The sequence below is a fragment of the Rana temporaria genome, chromosome 4 (genome assembly GCF_905171775.1).
Source record: "Rana temporaria chromosome 4, aRanTem1.1, whole genome shotgun sequence".
NCBI classification, from domain to species: domain Eukaryota; kingdom Metazoa; phylum Chordata; class Amphibia; order Anura; family Ranidae; genus Rana; species Rana temporaria.
In genome coordinates this window covers 260,609,152-260,627,665 of record NC_053492.1, presented here as the reverse complement: position 1 = coordinate 260,627,665, position 18,514 = coordinate 260,609,152, and the positions used below count along the sequence as shown (strand labels likewise).

Below are 18,514 nucleotides of genomic sequence, written 5' to 3'. Positions count from 1 at the left end.
ATTATTTTGGTCTCCCAGCAGCTCATCTTTGCTAATTACTGACTTCCCACTGCACTGCATCTCTCTGTGATAACCATCTTGGTGGGGGGGATGGGGTAAGGTGACCAGATTTTTAAAATGAAATCCGGGGACATATTTTTTCTTTACTAGTAATGGCAACAATCAGCACTTTCTGCCTGTCGCCGCCGGCCTCACAGCCTCTCAAGTCTTACTCTTCGGGCCCCGGCTACTACTGGATGGGGAGCGGAGGAAGATCCCTCCGCCAGGGAAGGCAATGAGATTGGCAGGTGGCTGGCCAGAATTTGAGCCAAGGCAGAAGAACATGCGAGCGGAGCTGAATGGGCATGCGCCCGAAACTGAAGAAATATTCCCTCCGCTTCGACCAGCACATGATCATCAGAAAGGGGCACAGATAATAGGAAAAATACAACCCCCCTATGCTAGTAGGCACGGCAGAGCAGAGGTGTGTAATTCTAATTTTTTTATTTTAATTCCGCACTGACTGTCTTTGAAATTGCCCCTGCCCCCTATTAAAAAATCAAAAATCAAATTTTTAGGGAGTCATTTGTCTTCAGCCTAAATTGATTTGACTAATAGACTTAAAATGTCAGCCTTGCAGTGTAATTAGCAAACATAACCGTCCTTCATGTTACTGGACCCAGCCCCTCATGACACAAGTCAGTATGCAAACTCCTGATAGGCTCTTTTTCTTTTATCCTATCACAGCTGCCTTCTCATCCTCGGACGAGAGGACGTCCGTGATAGGCGGAACACAGAACAGAGGCGCTGCTGGGAAAATTTGTGTTCCGCCTATCACAGGACACGCTGAGAAGAAGGCGCGGCTTTCAAATCAGACTGTCACCGGCCTGGAAACAAATCAGCAAAACGTGAGTGGATGGCACTGTTGGCACAGTGGGGGCAAGTGATGGCACAGTGTGGGCAAGTGATGGCACAGTGGGGGCAAGTGATGGCACAGTGGGGACATGTAATGTAATGGCACAGTGAGATTTGAAAAAAGCCTGTTTCTGTCAGCGGTTCCGGCTACCCCTCAGCTTCCAGAAAGACTAGTAGGAAGGGGGTAGTCTTATATGGCGAGTATATCCCAAAACCAAAATTTTTCCTGGAAAATTAGGGGGTCGTCTTATACGCCCAGTCATCTTATACGCTGGCAAATACGGTATACCTTTGCAGTTCTCCCCCACCATTGCAGCAAAATATGGAGTGCTTCCAAGGTATAGCAGATCATGTAACCTCCTCCCATAAGGTGTGCACAAGAGCGGCGGCTCCCTCCGTTGTCTCCTTCTACATTGGACAGATTGACAGCAATCTTGTCAATCAAAAGCTGTGAAATGAAAGGCAGACTCGGGAGCGAGCATGCATCGGTGCCCCCATGGAAAGCGACTTTCCGTGGGGACACCCACCGAAGAGAAGGGACCTGGAGCACTTGCAGGGGACCCCAGAAGAAGAGGATCTGGGCCTGCTATGTGCAAAACCTCTGCACAGAGCAGGCAAATATAAGCATGTTTGTTATTTCTGTAGCACTACCCCCGGAGGAGCTGCTGGTTGTTTTGGGTGGCACGATTACCTCTGGCTCTTCCGAATTCCTAGGGGTGCATGATGCATTTAGTAGAAGTAAAGGAATGTCCACAACAGGTGCTCTTCGCTGTGCGCTTTATTACCCAGCTGGGTAAAAACAATAACACTTGTGGTGAGGAAAGTAAAGTTGAAGGAAGAAAGGAGAATAGCAAATTCAGGCGTAATGATATGGAAACAGTCCTGCTCCCAAGCGTGACACTTCTCTGCGCCACTTCTGCCAGAGTGGGATTAGCGTACCCGGACAGGCCTCTTTCACTGACCTGGCAGCCGGAGTATCACTCTGACAATTGTAGGATGAAGTCTCTGCCACAGACCCTCCTTGGTTAACATCAGGGAGACACATCTGCCACAGGCCCTCTCTGATTGCAATTACAGAGGAGATCCTCCTTGGTGAATTACGCCTGGGTCTCCTTCAACTTGTCGCCCAGGTACCGACTGACAGGTGATCAATCCTTCAGTGTCCGGCTATCTTGATCCCCGCTGGTTTGTCGAGGCCCTTTTGGACCGCCAGCCTCTCAGACGGACTCCCCACCGAACAGCACTACCGCTTGGGATCCTCAAAAGGTGGGAACACAGTCGCTCACTGGGTCCCCGTCACTGTTCAAATGCTCCGGGCCAACATGGCCCTGAAACCAGGAACACCGTGCGGCATGCACGCCCCGGGCAGGTAGGCCATAACGCCGGGGCGCCGTGATGTGACCACCCTAAAGGTGGGTGCCACACTGGACGAAGAAGAACCCAGAGCCAATGGCGTCTGTCCCATAAATACCCTCCCCCAGCATGCAGGCCAAACCCTCCTGATTTGCTGCTGGGGAAGAGCACCCAAACCTTGACTCCACTGCTGCCACCTACTGCACAGGGGTGGGAAGAACACCCCAGCACAACAGAATAAGCCCACAGCACAGCCAAGCTGAGACAGAGACCCTGTTTTGCACATAGCAATTTGGATCAGAGTTTAAATACACTCTGATCTCCCTCTAAATTTAAATAGCACCGGTACCTAAAGTAACCAGGCGCTACATTTCAATTGTAAAAAAAAAAATATAGAAAAAACAAGGCTTTAATAACACTTTACAGAAAGTGTGTACTGGCAGGATCACCAAGAAAAACAAAGGAAAAAATGCCTGACTTCTGAAAATGAATGCAGCTCTCATATTTTTATCATGACAATGTTTGGGCAGCATTAAACAGATACAACTGAATTGTAAAGGTATTTATCTTTATTTCTTCTCATTCAGAGCTATAATTTAAAATAAATACTGGTTTAGAGTCGTAATTGTTCTACATAACCTTTAAATGGAAGACACTGCTTTAGGGAACAGAATGAAATGTGGGTGGAGATATATCATTAGACATGTACTCTGATTTACTGTAAAGGTATGTAATATATATATATATATATATACACACACACACACACTGTATATACTGTAAATTATATATATATATATATATATATATAAACAAAACATCAAATAATGTAAACCACAAGTCATGGCAGAGGCACAATAAGGAATCTCTCGCTAAAAAATTTATAAATAGTGTTTGACCATTTAATCTATCTTTGTTTTCCTGTACTAGGATTGTAACCAAGTCCTCCAAAACTTACAAGCCAGATGTGTGAAAATTGAACGGTAAAACAGTGCTAAAATGAATGCAAATAAGAAATAGTAAATGCAATTTAAATAAAAAAATAATAAATGTCAAAACAGGTTGCTGCTGTTACGAAGACATAATTGCCTAAAAATAGTATGCTGAAAAAACTCACAGCACTGCCCCTTTAGGCTACTGACACTGAGGATTTAAAGGGGTAGCGCTGTGAGTTTTTTCATCATAGTGTTTGACCAGTCATCTCACTCCCAGATGTCCATAGTTCTGGTGTTTACAGGCCGCAAATCATCAAAGCCCAAACAAAGACAAAATATTTTTAGTTTTTTAAAGGGTGGCAGAGTGACAACTTCTGAAAAGTTTTTATGACTACAAAAGGAGGGGAAGTAGAAGATCTACATCTACAAATAAAAAGGTTGCAACTAGTACAATAATTGGATACATTCTTGAAATATATTGTAAAGGTGATGCTGCCATAAATATGAATAATATCAATCCTCCGTGTGATATGCACTACTGAGCCCTGTACCCAATGTAATGCGCACGCCTTAGCCCCAAACCCTGTGTGACATGAACCCCTGAGCCCTGTGCACCAAAGATTCCCGAGCCCTGCACCCAGTGCAATTTGCACTCCTGAGCCCTGCACCCCCTGCAATATGCACTCCTGAGCTCTGCACCCCCTGCAATATGCACTCCTGAGCCATGTGTCCCCCCTGCAATATGCACTCCTGAGCCCTGCACCCCCTGCAATATGCACTCCTGAGTCCTGTGTCCCCCCTGCAATATGCACTCCTGAGCCCTGCACCCCCTGCAATATGCACTCCTGAGCCCTGTGTCCCCCCTGCAATATGCACTCCTGAGCCCTGTGTCCCCCCTGCAATATGCACTCCTGAGCCCTGTGCCCCCCTTGCAATATGCACTCCTGAGCCCTGTGCCCCCCTTGCAATATGCACTCCTGAGCCCTGTGCCCCCCCTGCAATACGCATTCCTGAGCCCTGTGTCCCCCCTGCAATATGCATTCCTGAGCCCTGTGTCCCCCCTGCAATATGCACTCCTGAGCCCTGTGTCCCCCCTGCAATATGCACTCCTGAGCCCTGTGTCCCCCCTGCAATATGCACTCCTGAGCCCTGTGTCCCCCCTGCAATATGCACTCCTGAGCCCTGTGTCCCCCCTGCAATATGCACTCCTGAGCCCGGTGTCCCCCCTGCAATATGCATTCCTGAGCCCTGTGTTCCCCCTGCAATATGCATTCCTGAGCCCTGTGTCCCCTGCAATATGGACTCTTGAGTCCTATCTGCTGCACAACACATATTCCTGAGCCCTGTGCCCAGTGCAATATGCACCCTTAAAGCGGAGGTCCCGCAAAAAAAATATATTAAAAGCCAGCAGGTACAAATACTGCATCTGCTAACTTTTAACAAATGGACACCTACCTGTTCAGCGCGCCCACGATGTAAACAGCAGAAGATGAGCAATCGCTTGTCTCTCTCCTGCCACCGTCGCCATCCTCAGTGAGGGAATCAGGAAGTGAAGCCTTGCGGCTTCACTGCTCGGTTCCCTGCTGCGCATGCGCGAGTAGCGCGGCTCTTTCCAAGTGGTCCCTGCTGTCTCCTGGGACCAGTGCGTTTCCCAGAAGGCAGTGGGAGAGGAGGGGGGAGTGGAGTGACTCCCGTGGGAGTCATTCCCGGAAGTGGGTTCAAATACCTGTATTATACAGGTTTCTGCACCCCCTCCCCCCTGAAAGGTGCAAAATGTGACACCGGATTCTGAAAAGAGGAAGTTCCTTTTTTGGGTGGAACTCTGCTTTAAGCCTTGCTGTGTGATATGAAATACTGAGCCCTGCACCCCATGCGACACAAACCCCTGAGATTTAGATCCTCTGTGAAATGAATTCCTGGGCCCTGTGACCTCGAACAATATGTACTCCTGAGTCTGTTGCCCTGTGCAACACGTACTCCTGAGCGCTTAGCGACACACACTGAGCCCTACATGCCTGCACCTATTCCCATATAGACATATCCCATCACTATCTGTCCCTATGTCACCCTATCATTGAGACAGGAAGTGAGGGAAAATCAGCCCAAAAAGGGGACACAGACAACATTCAACTTGACCAACTATGTAACTTATATACTGGGCGGGTGAATTGTGACACATATTTTCAAACATAACTACTGTAGATCTTTTTAGATGGTTAAATAAAGTGTATAGTCATATCTGTGTTGGCAACAGCTTTCAAGCACTGGGGACATTTCCCTTAATCTATTGTCCTGGTTTTGCTTCTGTTTGACAAGTGAAGTGACATAATAAAGTGAAGAAATGTATTTGCTGCATGCACCTATAAATAAAATATAAAATTTTGTATCAAAAACAGCTTGAAACAACACACCTACAGCATGTATAAATGTTTAGCTGGCATCTTTCATGTACCGTAGAAGCCAACCCAAATATAAGCCGAGGCACCTAATTTTACCACAAAAAAAAAAAAAAAAATGGGAAAACATATTGACTCGAGTATAAGTCTAGAGCAGTGATGGTGAACCTTGGCACCCCAGATGTTTTGGAACTACATTTCCCATGATGCTCAACTACACTGCAGAGTGCATGAGCATCATGGGAAATGTAGTTCCAAAACATCTGGGGTGCCAAGGTTCGCCATCACTGGCCTAGAGTGTCCATCTGCATGCCTCACTGTGCCCATGCCTCACTGTGTCCATGCCTCACTGTGCCCATGCCTAGACTGACGTTTAACATGGGAGTCTATGGAAGGGGTGCCCGGCTTTGAAAAAAAACAGTGCTCCGCAGCCTTAGGTCCCCCAGACAACAACTTGTAGAGGAATAGTGGGGCTACATGTGTGCCAAGTTTGGGGTCCAGTGGACCTACGTACGGTCGGTACCGGGTCCCCAAATTCCAGGAGATCAGGCGCAAAAAAGGTGACTCTAGTATAAGCCGAGGGGGGCATTTTCAGCACAAAAAAAATGTGCTGAAAAACTCGGCTTATACGGTATGTTATAACTACTGCCATTGGGGAGCCAACCATTTGTAGGAAGAGATTTATCACCAGCATAGTTTGGAAGAGTCAGTTATATATGAATATTTCCCCTTACTGATAATAATCAGTATCATGTGTCTGATCAATCCAGTTTTGTTTGAATGTAACTTCAGTTGGAGTAAAATATGAATTAATTGCATGCTTTCTTTGAAAGAAGAATTGACAATAATTCTTTTGACAGCATCACCTGAGGATATACCATATACATGTCAAGAATCCATCAAATTATTGCACCGATTGTGAACGTTATATGTAGATGTATATCTGATCATTGCTAAAGCTTCTCTCACATATATATTTCAACTAACTGTGGCTAATAATAGTCAGGTTGAGGTATTGATGTGTTATGAAAACCCTTTTACATTAAGTATATTGTTTTAGTAATTTCTGTTCGCTTTTAAGCACCTTTTTCAAAGACTTCCCTGTAAAGTTTTTATTGCTGTTAGAATCCTCAATAGAGAGATTTCCCTTTATGTATTGTCCTGGTGATACCAGGACAAGAAATGAAAGAGTGATGATGTCACAGATACAGGAAAACACAGCAATAAAAACCAGACAGGTTTTCTATCTCTTCCCCATTACACCCAATAAATGTGTTTTTGTTGTTGGTTCTGCATAGCTCCCAACTGTTCCCGATTTCGAGGGACTGTCCCTGATTGGGAACAAAGTCTCTCTGTCCCTCATTCTTCCTAATTTGTCTCTGATTTTGGTCTAATGCATATACCTGTATATATTATGCACTATTTACCTATCAAAAAGTGTTTCCCAGTGCTAAACATTTCACCCAGTTTCTAAATTGTTGCATTTGTACATTTCAAAAGGCAATATAAAGAAATAGAAGTGTTGAAAAAAAAAAAAAACACTTGTGGGTTTAACTAATAATTATTTTTGTATAATTCTCCTTTAAGGGGGCATGGCGGGGTGTGTGCCCTATGCCTACATACTTTTTTTTTTTGTAAAATCTTTATTTATGAAAGACAAGTTAACACATCTCAGTATACAATTGAAGAAGAGGAAGAGGTCAAGTACTGCACCGGTCAATCCTTTTTTTGCTATTTCATAATAATGAAATAAAAAGAAAACATAAAATGACAAACAATCACACGAAAAGAAAATAAACAGTTAAACAGCCATAGGCATAGGAGATGCAGTATTCAAGTAACGGGTCGGTGACGAGGCCTCCACTCACACAACGAGTGAGCTGACCTCCGACCTCCGGGTTTCAAAAATTAGGACTCAATTGTCCTCCAAGGAGGAGTTATTAGGCGCACAAGCAGACCGGCTGGCTCCCCGGGCTACGCGCACGTGAGGGGAGGGGGGGCGACTACACGCCTGCAGCTGACCTCCCCTCGCAACTCACCCCCTCCCAGGTCCCCCCAGGCCAAGGCCCCCACTATGCCTACATACTTTTGCTAATAGGTGTTCTATGCCTACGTACTTTTGCTAATAGATGTCCCTCATTTCATTCTCAAAAAGTTGGGAGGTATGTGTTCTGTCCTTATCAAAAATATATCTCATCACAATCTTTCCTTGTGTCCTTCTAACATTAAGACAGGAAGTGAGGGAAAAATCACCACAAAAGGAACTATGGACAACAATAAAATTAAGACAAGAAGTTGAAACCTCTTCAACCCATTAAACTAAAAACAGTAGAACATAAGATTGAACTTTGAAGATGAACTAAAGGCACATATAAAAGACACAAGAATGCAGAGTAACGGAGTGTGCTACTTTTTTCACTGTTCTGTGGCTGGTGTAGGTCCACCTGTGCTCAGAGGGTGAGTTATATGCTGGCCATCAGACTGAAGACATCTAGTAGGTAGAAGAATGTACTGTGGGGGAGATTCCTAGTCTGAGACAAAATTTTACAGCACAAGCTTGTTTTGTTATTGTAACAAGACCCTTGCTCGCTCGCTTCCGCTCTCCTGACACTCCTCTGCTACTAGTGAGTCAGCTTGCAGATCGCAACGTCTGATGGTTCGGTCATCGGGATCCGAACTACAGCTATGTGCCGTTCGGCATCCATTAGAACAAACACCAGGCAGCCTGTATGTAAGTTCAAACAGGAAGACCTTTATTGGAAGTACACAACACACTTTTAAACAGAATTTTGAACATTCCGCCCCCAACAATCGCTTTCCTATTGGTCAATTGTAAAGTACATGTAGTCCTCCTTCAGGTCCTCCTTAGCCATGCAAATGAGGACTGGGAAATGAGTCAGCAGGGATTGGTCCGATAGCTTGATTAGAAGGACTGTTATGTGTAATGAGACAGAAGCCCCAGGGGGTAATAAATGTACACAAACCAGACACAGAACAATGCTTTTCCTCCAGACCATGGAGACATCTGGAGGGGGGGGGGGTTAGCCTTAAGACAGGGCAGAAGACCCCCCCTGTGTAACAGATTTCAAAGAGATACACTTCAGCATTCCAAGGTCCATGACAGTTATTTTATCTATTATTCGGCTATTCATTTTATCTGGTTAGATTTGCTTGTAGACAAGTGCAGTTTATTTTCTCCAGTGCGGGTGGCACTCAATCATAGTGGCTCTGCAGCTGGAGAGGAAGTCATAGGGAACTTAATTGTTCTATGGTTTTCTGGGTAACTGGGGAGGCAATCTGTTTGGATGCTGTTGCCCCATGTGACTCTAGTAGTCATCTTGGGTCAGGTCGAGTCTATTTAAGGCCCTGTCTCCCAGGTTTGGCGTGCATTTGCAAGTTGGCAGAGTAGGGACAGGTATCCTGCTTGTTAGGGAATAGAACTAGTGTTAGGGAAAGTGTCATGAGACTGCAGTAATGTTCATGTCTGTCTGCTTACCTCTCTGTTGTGTTCAGCTTAGAGACCGACCCACTCCTGTTCACCTGTCTGCTTAAGTAATCTTGCATGGGTGGCACAGATAGAGCCGATACAGGTCTATCAGCTCTGCTAATGTAGTGCGCTTTACTTGCACCATTATGTTGCAGGAAACCTAGGTTATTCCCTGGTGTTTACCTATGGTCCCACAGCATTTAAACCACATTTAGATTTCAATTCTCCAACTAAGGTGTGGATTGAATTGGCTGCTGTGGGACAATACAAACATTTTTTTTTCTAATAACACCATGAAACAGGCAAATAAGGTGAGTTAGCAACTTTATAAGTGCCTCTTTATGTCTATATGCCTCTATATGTATGAAATAATTCATTTGACTTGCTATTTTAGCATGAAGGTTGGTTCAAAAGTTGAAAATCATTTTTGTAGACCATTATGAATGATAGCCATGAAAAGCAAAGCAGGCTGAAAGGTGTTTTCAATACAGGTAGATGCTTCAGGCAGATGATTGATGGACACAAAGTACAGCGCAGGGACAGTTGGAGAGAAGCCAGACAAATACTTTGTTCTCTAGAGAATTTGGCCTTAAGATTTTTTTAGCTTGATATTATTTCCACGAAGAACAACGTAGGTGGTTCACGTTAAATGTTTTATAAAAATACTTAAAGCGGAGCTACACCCTAAAGTGGAACTTCCGCTCATCGGATTCCCCCCCCCCCCTCCGGTGCCACAATTGGCACCTTTCAGTGGGGAGGGGGTGCAGATACCCGACAGGTATTTGCACCTGCTTCCAGGCATAGACTCTGTGGGGACCTGCGGGCAGTACGTCAGTCCCCCTGCGTTGTGTTCTGGGAAACACACGGCTCCCAGAACACAGCGGGGAACAGTGAGGACGGCGCAGCACAACTCGCGCATGCACAGTAGGGAACCGAGCAGTGAAGCCGCAACGCTTCACTTCCTGATTCCCTCACCGATGATGGCGGTGGGGGCAGCTGAGAGACGAGCGATTGCTCGTCTTCTGCTGCCGACGTTGCTGGATTCCATGACAGGTAAGTGTCCATTTATTAAAAGTCAGCAGCTGTAGTATTTGTAGCTGCTGGCTTTTAATATTTTTATTTTACGGTGGAGCTCCGCTTTAATGTATATCTAAGGCTAAAACAATATTTTAAAAGAGAATTGCTAAAACTTGCGCAATTTTCGTACATTAGTTCCTTTCACATTTTCAACTTGCTGTGAACCCAACCCGGGACCTTAGAAAGGAGGAGAATTGGCGTTTCCTCTGTGCAAAACCACAGCACAGAGCAGGTTAGAATAGCACTGTTTTTTTTTTTTTGTTTGTTTTTTAAGAACAAATTCTGCCTTTAATATCGCTTTCAGGGCGCCCTCTATGGCAGATCCTTTTATGATGTTTTCTCCGTTGACATGCTTTTGGATACTAGCTAAATGCTTGTGCTAAATTGAAATTGTCATTTTAAGACAGCTGTTAATGACGATAAATGATTCAAGCAGGTGCATTTTGCTTTTCTGTTTCAAATACAGTACACGTCAGTAGCAAGTCTATATATTTATAGTTCAAGTGCTAAATTTGTAATTCTAAATTTACTGGGTTTATTTGGTGGCTCTTGATTGCCAGGTCTAGATTGGTGTTCCAGAGAAATTCTAAAATCAGCTACTGGAGGGGGCTCAGAGCAGATATGCGTCAGCATTTGTGATCTCAGCTTGAAACATGGCAAGGCATCAGGAAGGTATAGAACAGGGTTTGACAAATTTTCTTGGAATCTAGGAGCCAGCTAAAAAAGTTAGGAGCCAGAAAACGCACCCCGTCCCGACGATGTTCAAACCACACATGTGAGATATCGCCGCGATTGGTAGAGCGAGAGCAATGATTCTAGCCCTAGACCTCCTCTGTAACTCAAAACATGCAACCTGTAGATTTTTTTAAACGTCGCCTATGAAGATTTTAAAAGGGTAAAAGTTTGTCGGCATTCCACGAGCGGACGCAATTTTGAAGCGTGACATGTTGGGTATGAATTTACTCGGCGTAACATTATCTTTCATAATATTAAAAAAAATGGGGATAACTTTACTGTTGTCTTATTTTTTAATTAAAAAAAGTGTAATTTTTCCCCAAAAAAGTTCGCTTGTAAGACCGCTGCGCAAATAAGGCGTGACAGAAAGTATTGCAATAATCGCCATTTTATTCTCTAGGGTGTTAGGATAAAAAATATATATAATGTTTGGGGGTTCTAATTAGAGGGAAGACGATGGCAGTGAAAAATAGTGAAAAATTACATTAGAATTGCTGTTTAACTTGTAATGCTTAACTTGTAATACCAACGGCCACTACCAGATGGCGCCAGCTCACATCTGGTGGTAATAACTTGTAATACCAACGGCTCACCACCAGATGGCGCCGGCTCACCCCCAGATGGTGCTCACCTTCCAAGCCAAGTCGCCAGGACACTATTTCTAGTCGCCATGGCGACCGGGATTTGTCGAGCCCTGGTAGAATACTTTTATAATATAGCCCTTTTCATTTAGCATTGAACTAATGGCAAGTAGATTTTACACAGATAGGCCAAACATGCTTATACTGTCTGAACGACGAATTTCAGCCGAATTTTCGTATAGTGTATGGCCAGCATAAGGCTCGATTCACACTAATCCGTTTTTTGGTACATTTTGCAGAAATGCGGGGAATTTTTTTTAACATGGGTTCCTATGGAACATGTTCACATCAATGCATTTTTGTGCCTCTGCATTATTGGGAAGGGTCGGGGACTTTTTTCCACAAAAGGTAGCCTTTTGTATGTAATGGAATTCAATGGACCCGCATCCAAAAACGCAAGTACTGCGATTTTGCCGCGATTTGCGTTTTTTTCAACCTGTTTATAGCTGGTTGTTAAAGGAAATGTAAAAAAAAAAAAAAAAATTGCTCAAAAGCAACATGCATAGGTGTATATCGAGCCTTACACATGGGGTGGGCTCCATTGGAGTCTGCCTGCTCAGTGGGGAATCTGTCAGCTGATCCACATTGAGCAGGTAGATGGCTTCTCTGTGTCTTCTCCCATTATGCAGAGCAGACACAGACACAGCCCGCTCTCCTATATGGGTGGTCAGATGTGAACGGACCGCCTGTCTGTTTACACCCGACTGCCATTTGATTTGGCAGACGGATCGTATCGGATGTCAGCGTGTGTCAATAGACACATGTCTGATGACACCTGCCGCTCCATAAGGCTGGATTCACACCAATGCATTTTTAGTACTTTTTGCATTTTGCAGATTTGCGCTACAGTCCATTTAACAAGGTTTCCTATAGTGCAAATCTGCAAAATGCAAAAAGCACTAAAAATGCATAGGTGTGAATCCAGCCTAAAAGTTGACTGGAGGATCCGATCCGGTCCACCTGAAAAACTGACAGGCGGACCCGATTGGTCCACCTATGTGAAAGCAACCTAACAGGTTTTTTTGCCTTAAATGTAACTATTTTGGTAAACGGCTTGGTCTGTTTAAGTTGGAAAATACCATACTAACTACATGGTTCACCAGGTGAAAATAACGGACAAAAAAAATAAAAAATGGGTAAGCTGCAATATATTACATTTTTATTTATTTTTTTGGTTTAATACTGCTTTAAGTAACTCCTGTTGTCTTGAGTAACAGTGATCACGGGTTATCTTCAGTGCCACTTGCCTGGGTCGTACAATCAAATAACAGCTGCTGTGTAATGACAACAATGCACACCCCCAAGAGATGACTTTATATAGTATATCCTGACGTAGTAGAAGTAGTGGTATGAACCCGACCTACAGCCTGTGTTGCCCACCACAAGGGGGAGATCTGATAGCCTTGTACTGTATGTGGCCTTCAGATCTTCCCCAGTGACAGGCAACACAGGCTGTAGGTCAAGTTCATACTGCCACTTAGGCCGCGTACACACGGTCGGTCCAAACCGATCGTGTGTGGGCCCCATCGGTCAGTTATCCTTCGGTCTTAAATGTTAGAACTTGCTTTAAAATTGAACCGGTGGACGCCTAACTGATCGGTCAAAACCGATGGTTAGTATGCAAAAGCATTGGTTAAAAACCCACGCATGCTCAGAATCAAGTCGACGCATGCTTGGAAGCATAGAACTTTATTTTTCTCTGAACGTCGTGTTTTACGTCACCGCGTTGGACTCAATCAGTTTTTTAACTGATGGTGTGTAGGCACATCAGACCATCAGTCCGCTTCATCGGTTAACCTTCGGACCGTTCCTATCGGATGGACCAACCGTGTGTACGCGCCCTTACACTGCAATAAAGCTTTTTTCTTCTATCCCTGACAACCATGACTGTTCTATAGCATGAAGCTGTTATGTCATTATGGCCAACTATTTCTGAAATAATACAGACTCATCTAATTAATCATATTATAAAGGAATTTACAATAGAAGGTCAACAAGCTGCTCATCAGAAAATCTAAACAATAGGCCTGGGTTAAGAAAACAAACTCTATTTTCATATGTAAACGCACGTCTCAGTGTTTACCTAGATGCTTTTAATAGATGCCAATTAAATAGGTTAACTAAGCAACGTTACTTCCGAAATAAAGGCGAGTGCCAAGGCTGCTATATATATATATATATATATATATATATATATATATATATATATATATATATATATATATATATATATATATATATATATATATACACACACACACATATATACATACACACACACACACACACACACACAAGAATTGGGCTACTGGCTGATTGTGTTAACCATGGAAGGCAGGGCTGTCACACCACCACCAGAATACACATTCCCTCACCTGCTGTTTCTTCAGAACCTACCACTGTTTGCCTTGTGCCAGTCTCTGCCCTTATCAAACAAGGCTTCTGACACCCCTGCCTACCAAGGTGGCATTGTATCAAGTGGGAGGTGGTGTTTGGAAACAAACATCTCATGCTCACTCCCTGATCAAGCATGGGAAATAGGCATAAATAACACATCAGAGTGTTGACCCATAACATCACACATCACCGAACACATATTTACCACCGCGCCGCAGTACATTTAGGTTACAGCGCTAGTCATATGAAATTAAGGTGAATTAGTAGATGGTAACAACAAAGCAGTTTTCCAGGGCAGCACATTCACATTTTTGTGTATTTTGAACTGTGAGTCATGGCGACGTGAACTTCTGAATTAACCCTTTGCTGCTAACAAGAAAAAAAAAATTGTAAGCCTGACAATGACAGTGGATGAAAGCAGAGGAATACATAAAGTCTAATCAGTGCCTTTTGTATACATAATGGTGGCCATATCCACTTCAACAATCGATCAATAAATGTTTCCAATCAATCCGTCCCAAAAGGAATAGTTGATCTACTCGCATAGATTTCGATCGCAAGTTGGAAGATATGCTTCACATCTGTTTTCACTATGCAATTTCCTAATCTGATCAAATTCATCACCCAAACTCTAGATTAACACACTTGCCAAAACCAAGCGGCCCATGCACACGATCCAAAAAAAAAACGCACAGAAAATACTGCTTTCGAAGCGATCGTACAATAAACTGATCATTAGTACACAGCTTTCAATAGCCGATCACGACAGTTCACCCGATATTATCCAATCAGAAAAGCACAAAACAAAAATTCTCGTAAGATTTTTATTTAATCAGTACAGTTGTCGGCTGAAAATACAACACAAAGTTACTACACGAGACATCACATGACATCACGAGAATGTTCGTAACTTTAGTAATCTATTTACCTTCTACTTACGATTAGCAAGCGAAAAAAAGTTGGACGATCTGTTGTCCAATTTTCGAATCGTGTGACCGGGGAATTAGGCTGGTCATGATTTTTTTTTTCAATCAGCCAAAAACAGATTCCCACATCCACACAAGGTGGACGGTGGAATCCTCCCCATTGTGCTATTGTATTCCAACTCTACTGTCATAATTAAGGATGAGCTCCAGCGTGTTCGCATAGTACACGTGCAGAGCCCGCCAGGAAGTCTGCATGGCGCTGCGCTAATCACAGCCAGGGAGACATTTCCCGACCTCTGCAGCCGATCATCGGGACAATGTCTCCCTGGCTGTGATTAGCGCAGCGCCGTGCAGACTTCCTGGCGGGCTCTGCACGTGTACTATGCGAACACGCTGGAGCTCATCCTTAGTCACAATACGCTGGCTAATGCTGTAGATGACGATGATCGAATTAAAATTTTCCAACACTCACGTTCGATAGAAGTCAATCCTTAGATCAACTTCTGAGTGGGAACAGTCATAGATCGATTGAAATTCAGCCAGTCCCTACTGAACACATTTTGACCCATCTATGACCAGCTAAAATTGATTGGAAGGTGACCTGAGTAATTGTTTGCCAAGTCGATCATTTCGATCAAATTGTACATGGATTACATAATGAGATCAAAGCGTGTATGGCCACCAAAACTGGTGAAAACAGCGCTCACAGAACATAACCGAAAGCACACAAATCTATTCACCTGTAAAATGTGAGCACGTGATTTTTGTGTAGCGTGCTTGGCTGCATAGAACTACTAGGGAACTACTTGAGTGTGACCTTAAGCAATCAACTTGCTTAATTACATTCCAAGTGATCGTTATAAGTTGAAGGGGGTGTGTCACCTGTTTCTGCAAACCTACCTTTACATAAAGTGTGTCGTATTAGTGAATGTCAGTTGGCAGTTCGTTTTGAATACTCTTGATATATTCAAATGAGCGCTGCTTGGGTCAGTTGGAATGGAAAATTAAATCAACCATTGTGCTTTGCCAATGTAGGGCAACGCAACAGGTTTACTTTATTGCCCTCTTCCTCAGCAACACACATTTCCTTTAGTCCCCATTCACACCGGTGTGATCGGTCATGCGATTTGACAGTTCCAAATCGCATGACATGTCGCACCCTATTGTTGGCAATGGAACAATTCAAATTGCGGCAACTCATGTCGCAGCGACTTTGATAAAAGTTCCTGCACTACTTTTTGGTGATTTAGTTGTGACTTGCATAGACCTCTGTTGTATGAAGTCGCAAGCCACAATGAAATCAGCAGTGCAAAACGCACTGATGTGCGGCTTTGAATCATGCTAAAGTAGTGTGATTTCAAAGCCGCACTGCTGTGAACGGGGCTTAATCCCCTGCTGCTCAAATCAGCTGCTGGGAGTGAAGAAAATACCCAGTACTTTCAAATATGAAGGCGCATGTGACTCACTAGCTTTACTCTCATGTGACAGCCCTGGTGCTTGGTGATTGGCCCAGTGCTGTCACATGGGGACCATGTGATCAGCCCTTGTTTTGTTTTTTGTTTTTAAAGAGCTTACACAGCATTTCTTGTTGTCAGCAGAACAGAGTAGTAGAAAGTAAAAGGAAAGGTAAGAAGATGGGGGAATCTTTTTCTTTTTCTATATAGCGCCAACTGTTTGCACAGTGCTTTACAACATGAGGGCAGACAGCACAATTACAATACAATTCAGTACTGGAGGAATCAGAGGTCCCTGCTCGTTAGAGCTTACAATCTAAAACATGCTTACTTAAGCACAAAATTAAACAAATGTATTATTCTAGTCATACTCAGAGGGAATCTAGCTGGTTTCTGATAAATGGCACTGTTGGCACCCCCCTAGGGTTGCCACCTCATCCCCTTAAACCCAAACACATATGAATAACACAGGTTCTGAGGCTAATTTAATGTAGATAAGGCACCAAGTGAGTTCAATTGCCACCTTAATCAGCCTCAGAACCTGTGTCATTCATATGTGTTCAGTTTTAAAGGGTTGAGGTGACAACCCTAACTCCCCCCTCCCCCCGCCCAATATAATTTGATCCGATAATCGAAGGTGCCGGGGCGGAAAATTGTCGGCTGAAAAGTGTTTACATCCAAAACAGATGCAGCCACTGTTGGGATATTCTGACAACCAGGGGTGCTGGCTGTCAAAATACATATAGTCGGCAGGGGAGATTCCTCCACCCATGCAGTTTAGCATGGATGGAATTGATAGGACTGAAAGAGCAAAATCTTACAGTGTATGGCCAGCTTTGGCCACTTTACATCTAGGTCAGGATTTAGGTATCCTTTCTGGTTTGGTGTTTTTCTAAATGTGAACAAGTCGTTCGCTGGCACACAAGCAAGATCACTAAGAAAATTAGTACAAAACCTAATGATTAAGGATGAGGTCTGGCGTGTTCGCATGCTACACGTGCAGAGCCCGCCAGGAAGTGTGCACGGCGCTGCGCTAATCACAGCCAGGGAGACATTGTCCCGATGCTCGGCTGCAGAGATCGGGAAATGTCTCCCTGGCTGTGATTAGCGCAGTGCACACTTCCTGGCGGGCTCTGCACGTGTAGCATGCGAACACGCCAGAGCTCATCCTTACTAATGATGACATAGAAAGATCGGTAACCCATAGCAACCACTCAGTCATGTTTCATTGGTGATTTCTGATGGGTTACACATTACCTTGGTAAATACTTTTTCCCGTATTAAAATGACCACCTACTTGTCACTGGGACCCGGGGACGAAGGAGGAGAGATGGATGCATCGCTCATAATTTTCCGCCTGCTTCTCCAACTTCCAAACGGTTTCTTCTTGACCTCTGACGGCGTCTGCATCGGTGAGGTTTGCTCCTTAGATCCAGAGAGCTCCTTAGGAATGGCTACATCACCAGGTCCAGTGGTTTCCACCCCAGGTGGGCTTGTATTTTGTGATGGCACCTCATTGCCCCCCTTCTCTGTCTCATTGGAACGGCCTTTGAAGAACCTCCCCAGCCTTCGAAAACTGTTGCCCTTCTTCTCCATTCTTTCGGTTCTCTAATCCAAAAAACAACGTACTCCCAACAGGTAGAAGAATTTTAAAAGAAAAACAACCGATGTGGAATTATTCCAAATAAATAAAGGAGACCGGAAAGAAACGACTGGCTGGTTCACCAGTAAGCGACATAAGACCTTTACCTGTTACACATGGTCCCAATTCAGAAGAAGCCACAGAAAGCCAGCAACATGTGTGCAGATGCTGCAGTCCAAGCGTCAGGAAGGTGTCAGTTGCCGGAGCTGCTGTCGCTTTAACGTATTGAAATAAAGTGCAACCCCCCTCTTCTAGGGATCCATTCCTGGGAGACGGTTCTCATTTAGGAGCTAAATCAGGAGAGTGCTAGGCTGAAGCCTGCAGCCGCTCTGCTAGGTTATGTTTCTATACATAGGTGTTTATGCTGGGGCTGCTGGAGGAGGCAGACAAAGCATGAGTGATCAGCTGCTGGGAACAGAGGAGGAGTCACCCAACAAGCTCAGGTTACCAGGTTCCCTGCCTTCTCCACATTGGGAGGATCTCCTGATCACACTGCCTGGACCACTATGACTGTCACTGACACCATGCAGGAATTTAGGAAGCACTTATTTGGGAAGTGTGTGCCTGTGCTTAGAGA

General features: G+C 44.2%; 1 protein-coding gene across 1 annotated transcript in view; it reads right to left on the bottom strand.

Moving 5' to 3' along the window:
- The window catches only part of CRYBG1 (crystallin beta-gamma domain containing 1), a 326,501-nt gene extending 308,228 nt beyond the window's left edge, over positions 1 to 18,273 (bottom strand). The window contains exon 1 of the mRNA XM_040350181.1: positions 17,593 to 18,273. Coding sequence (XP_040206115.1) covers positions 17,593 to 17,891 — 299 coding nt within the window. The 5' untranslated portion in view covers positions 17,892 to 18,273. The remainder of the gene's footprint in view (positions 1 to 17,592) is intronic.
- Between the last annotated feature and the right edge of the window lie 241 nt (positions 18,274 to 18,514).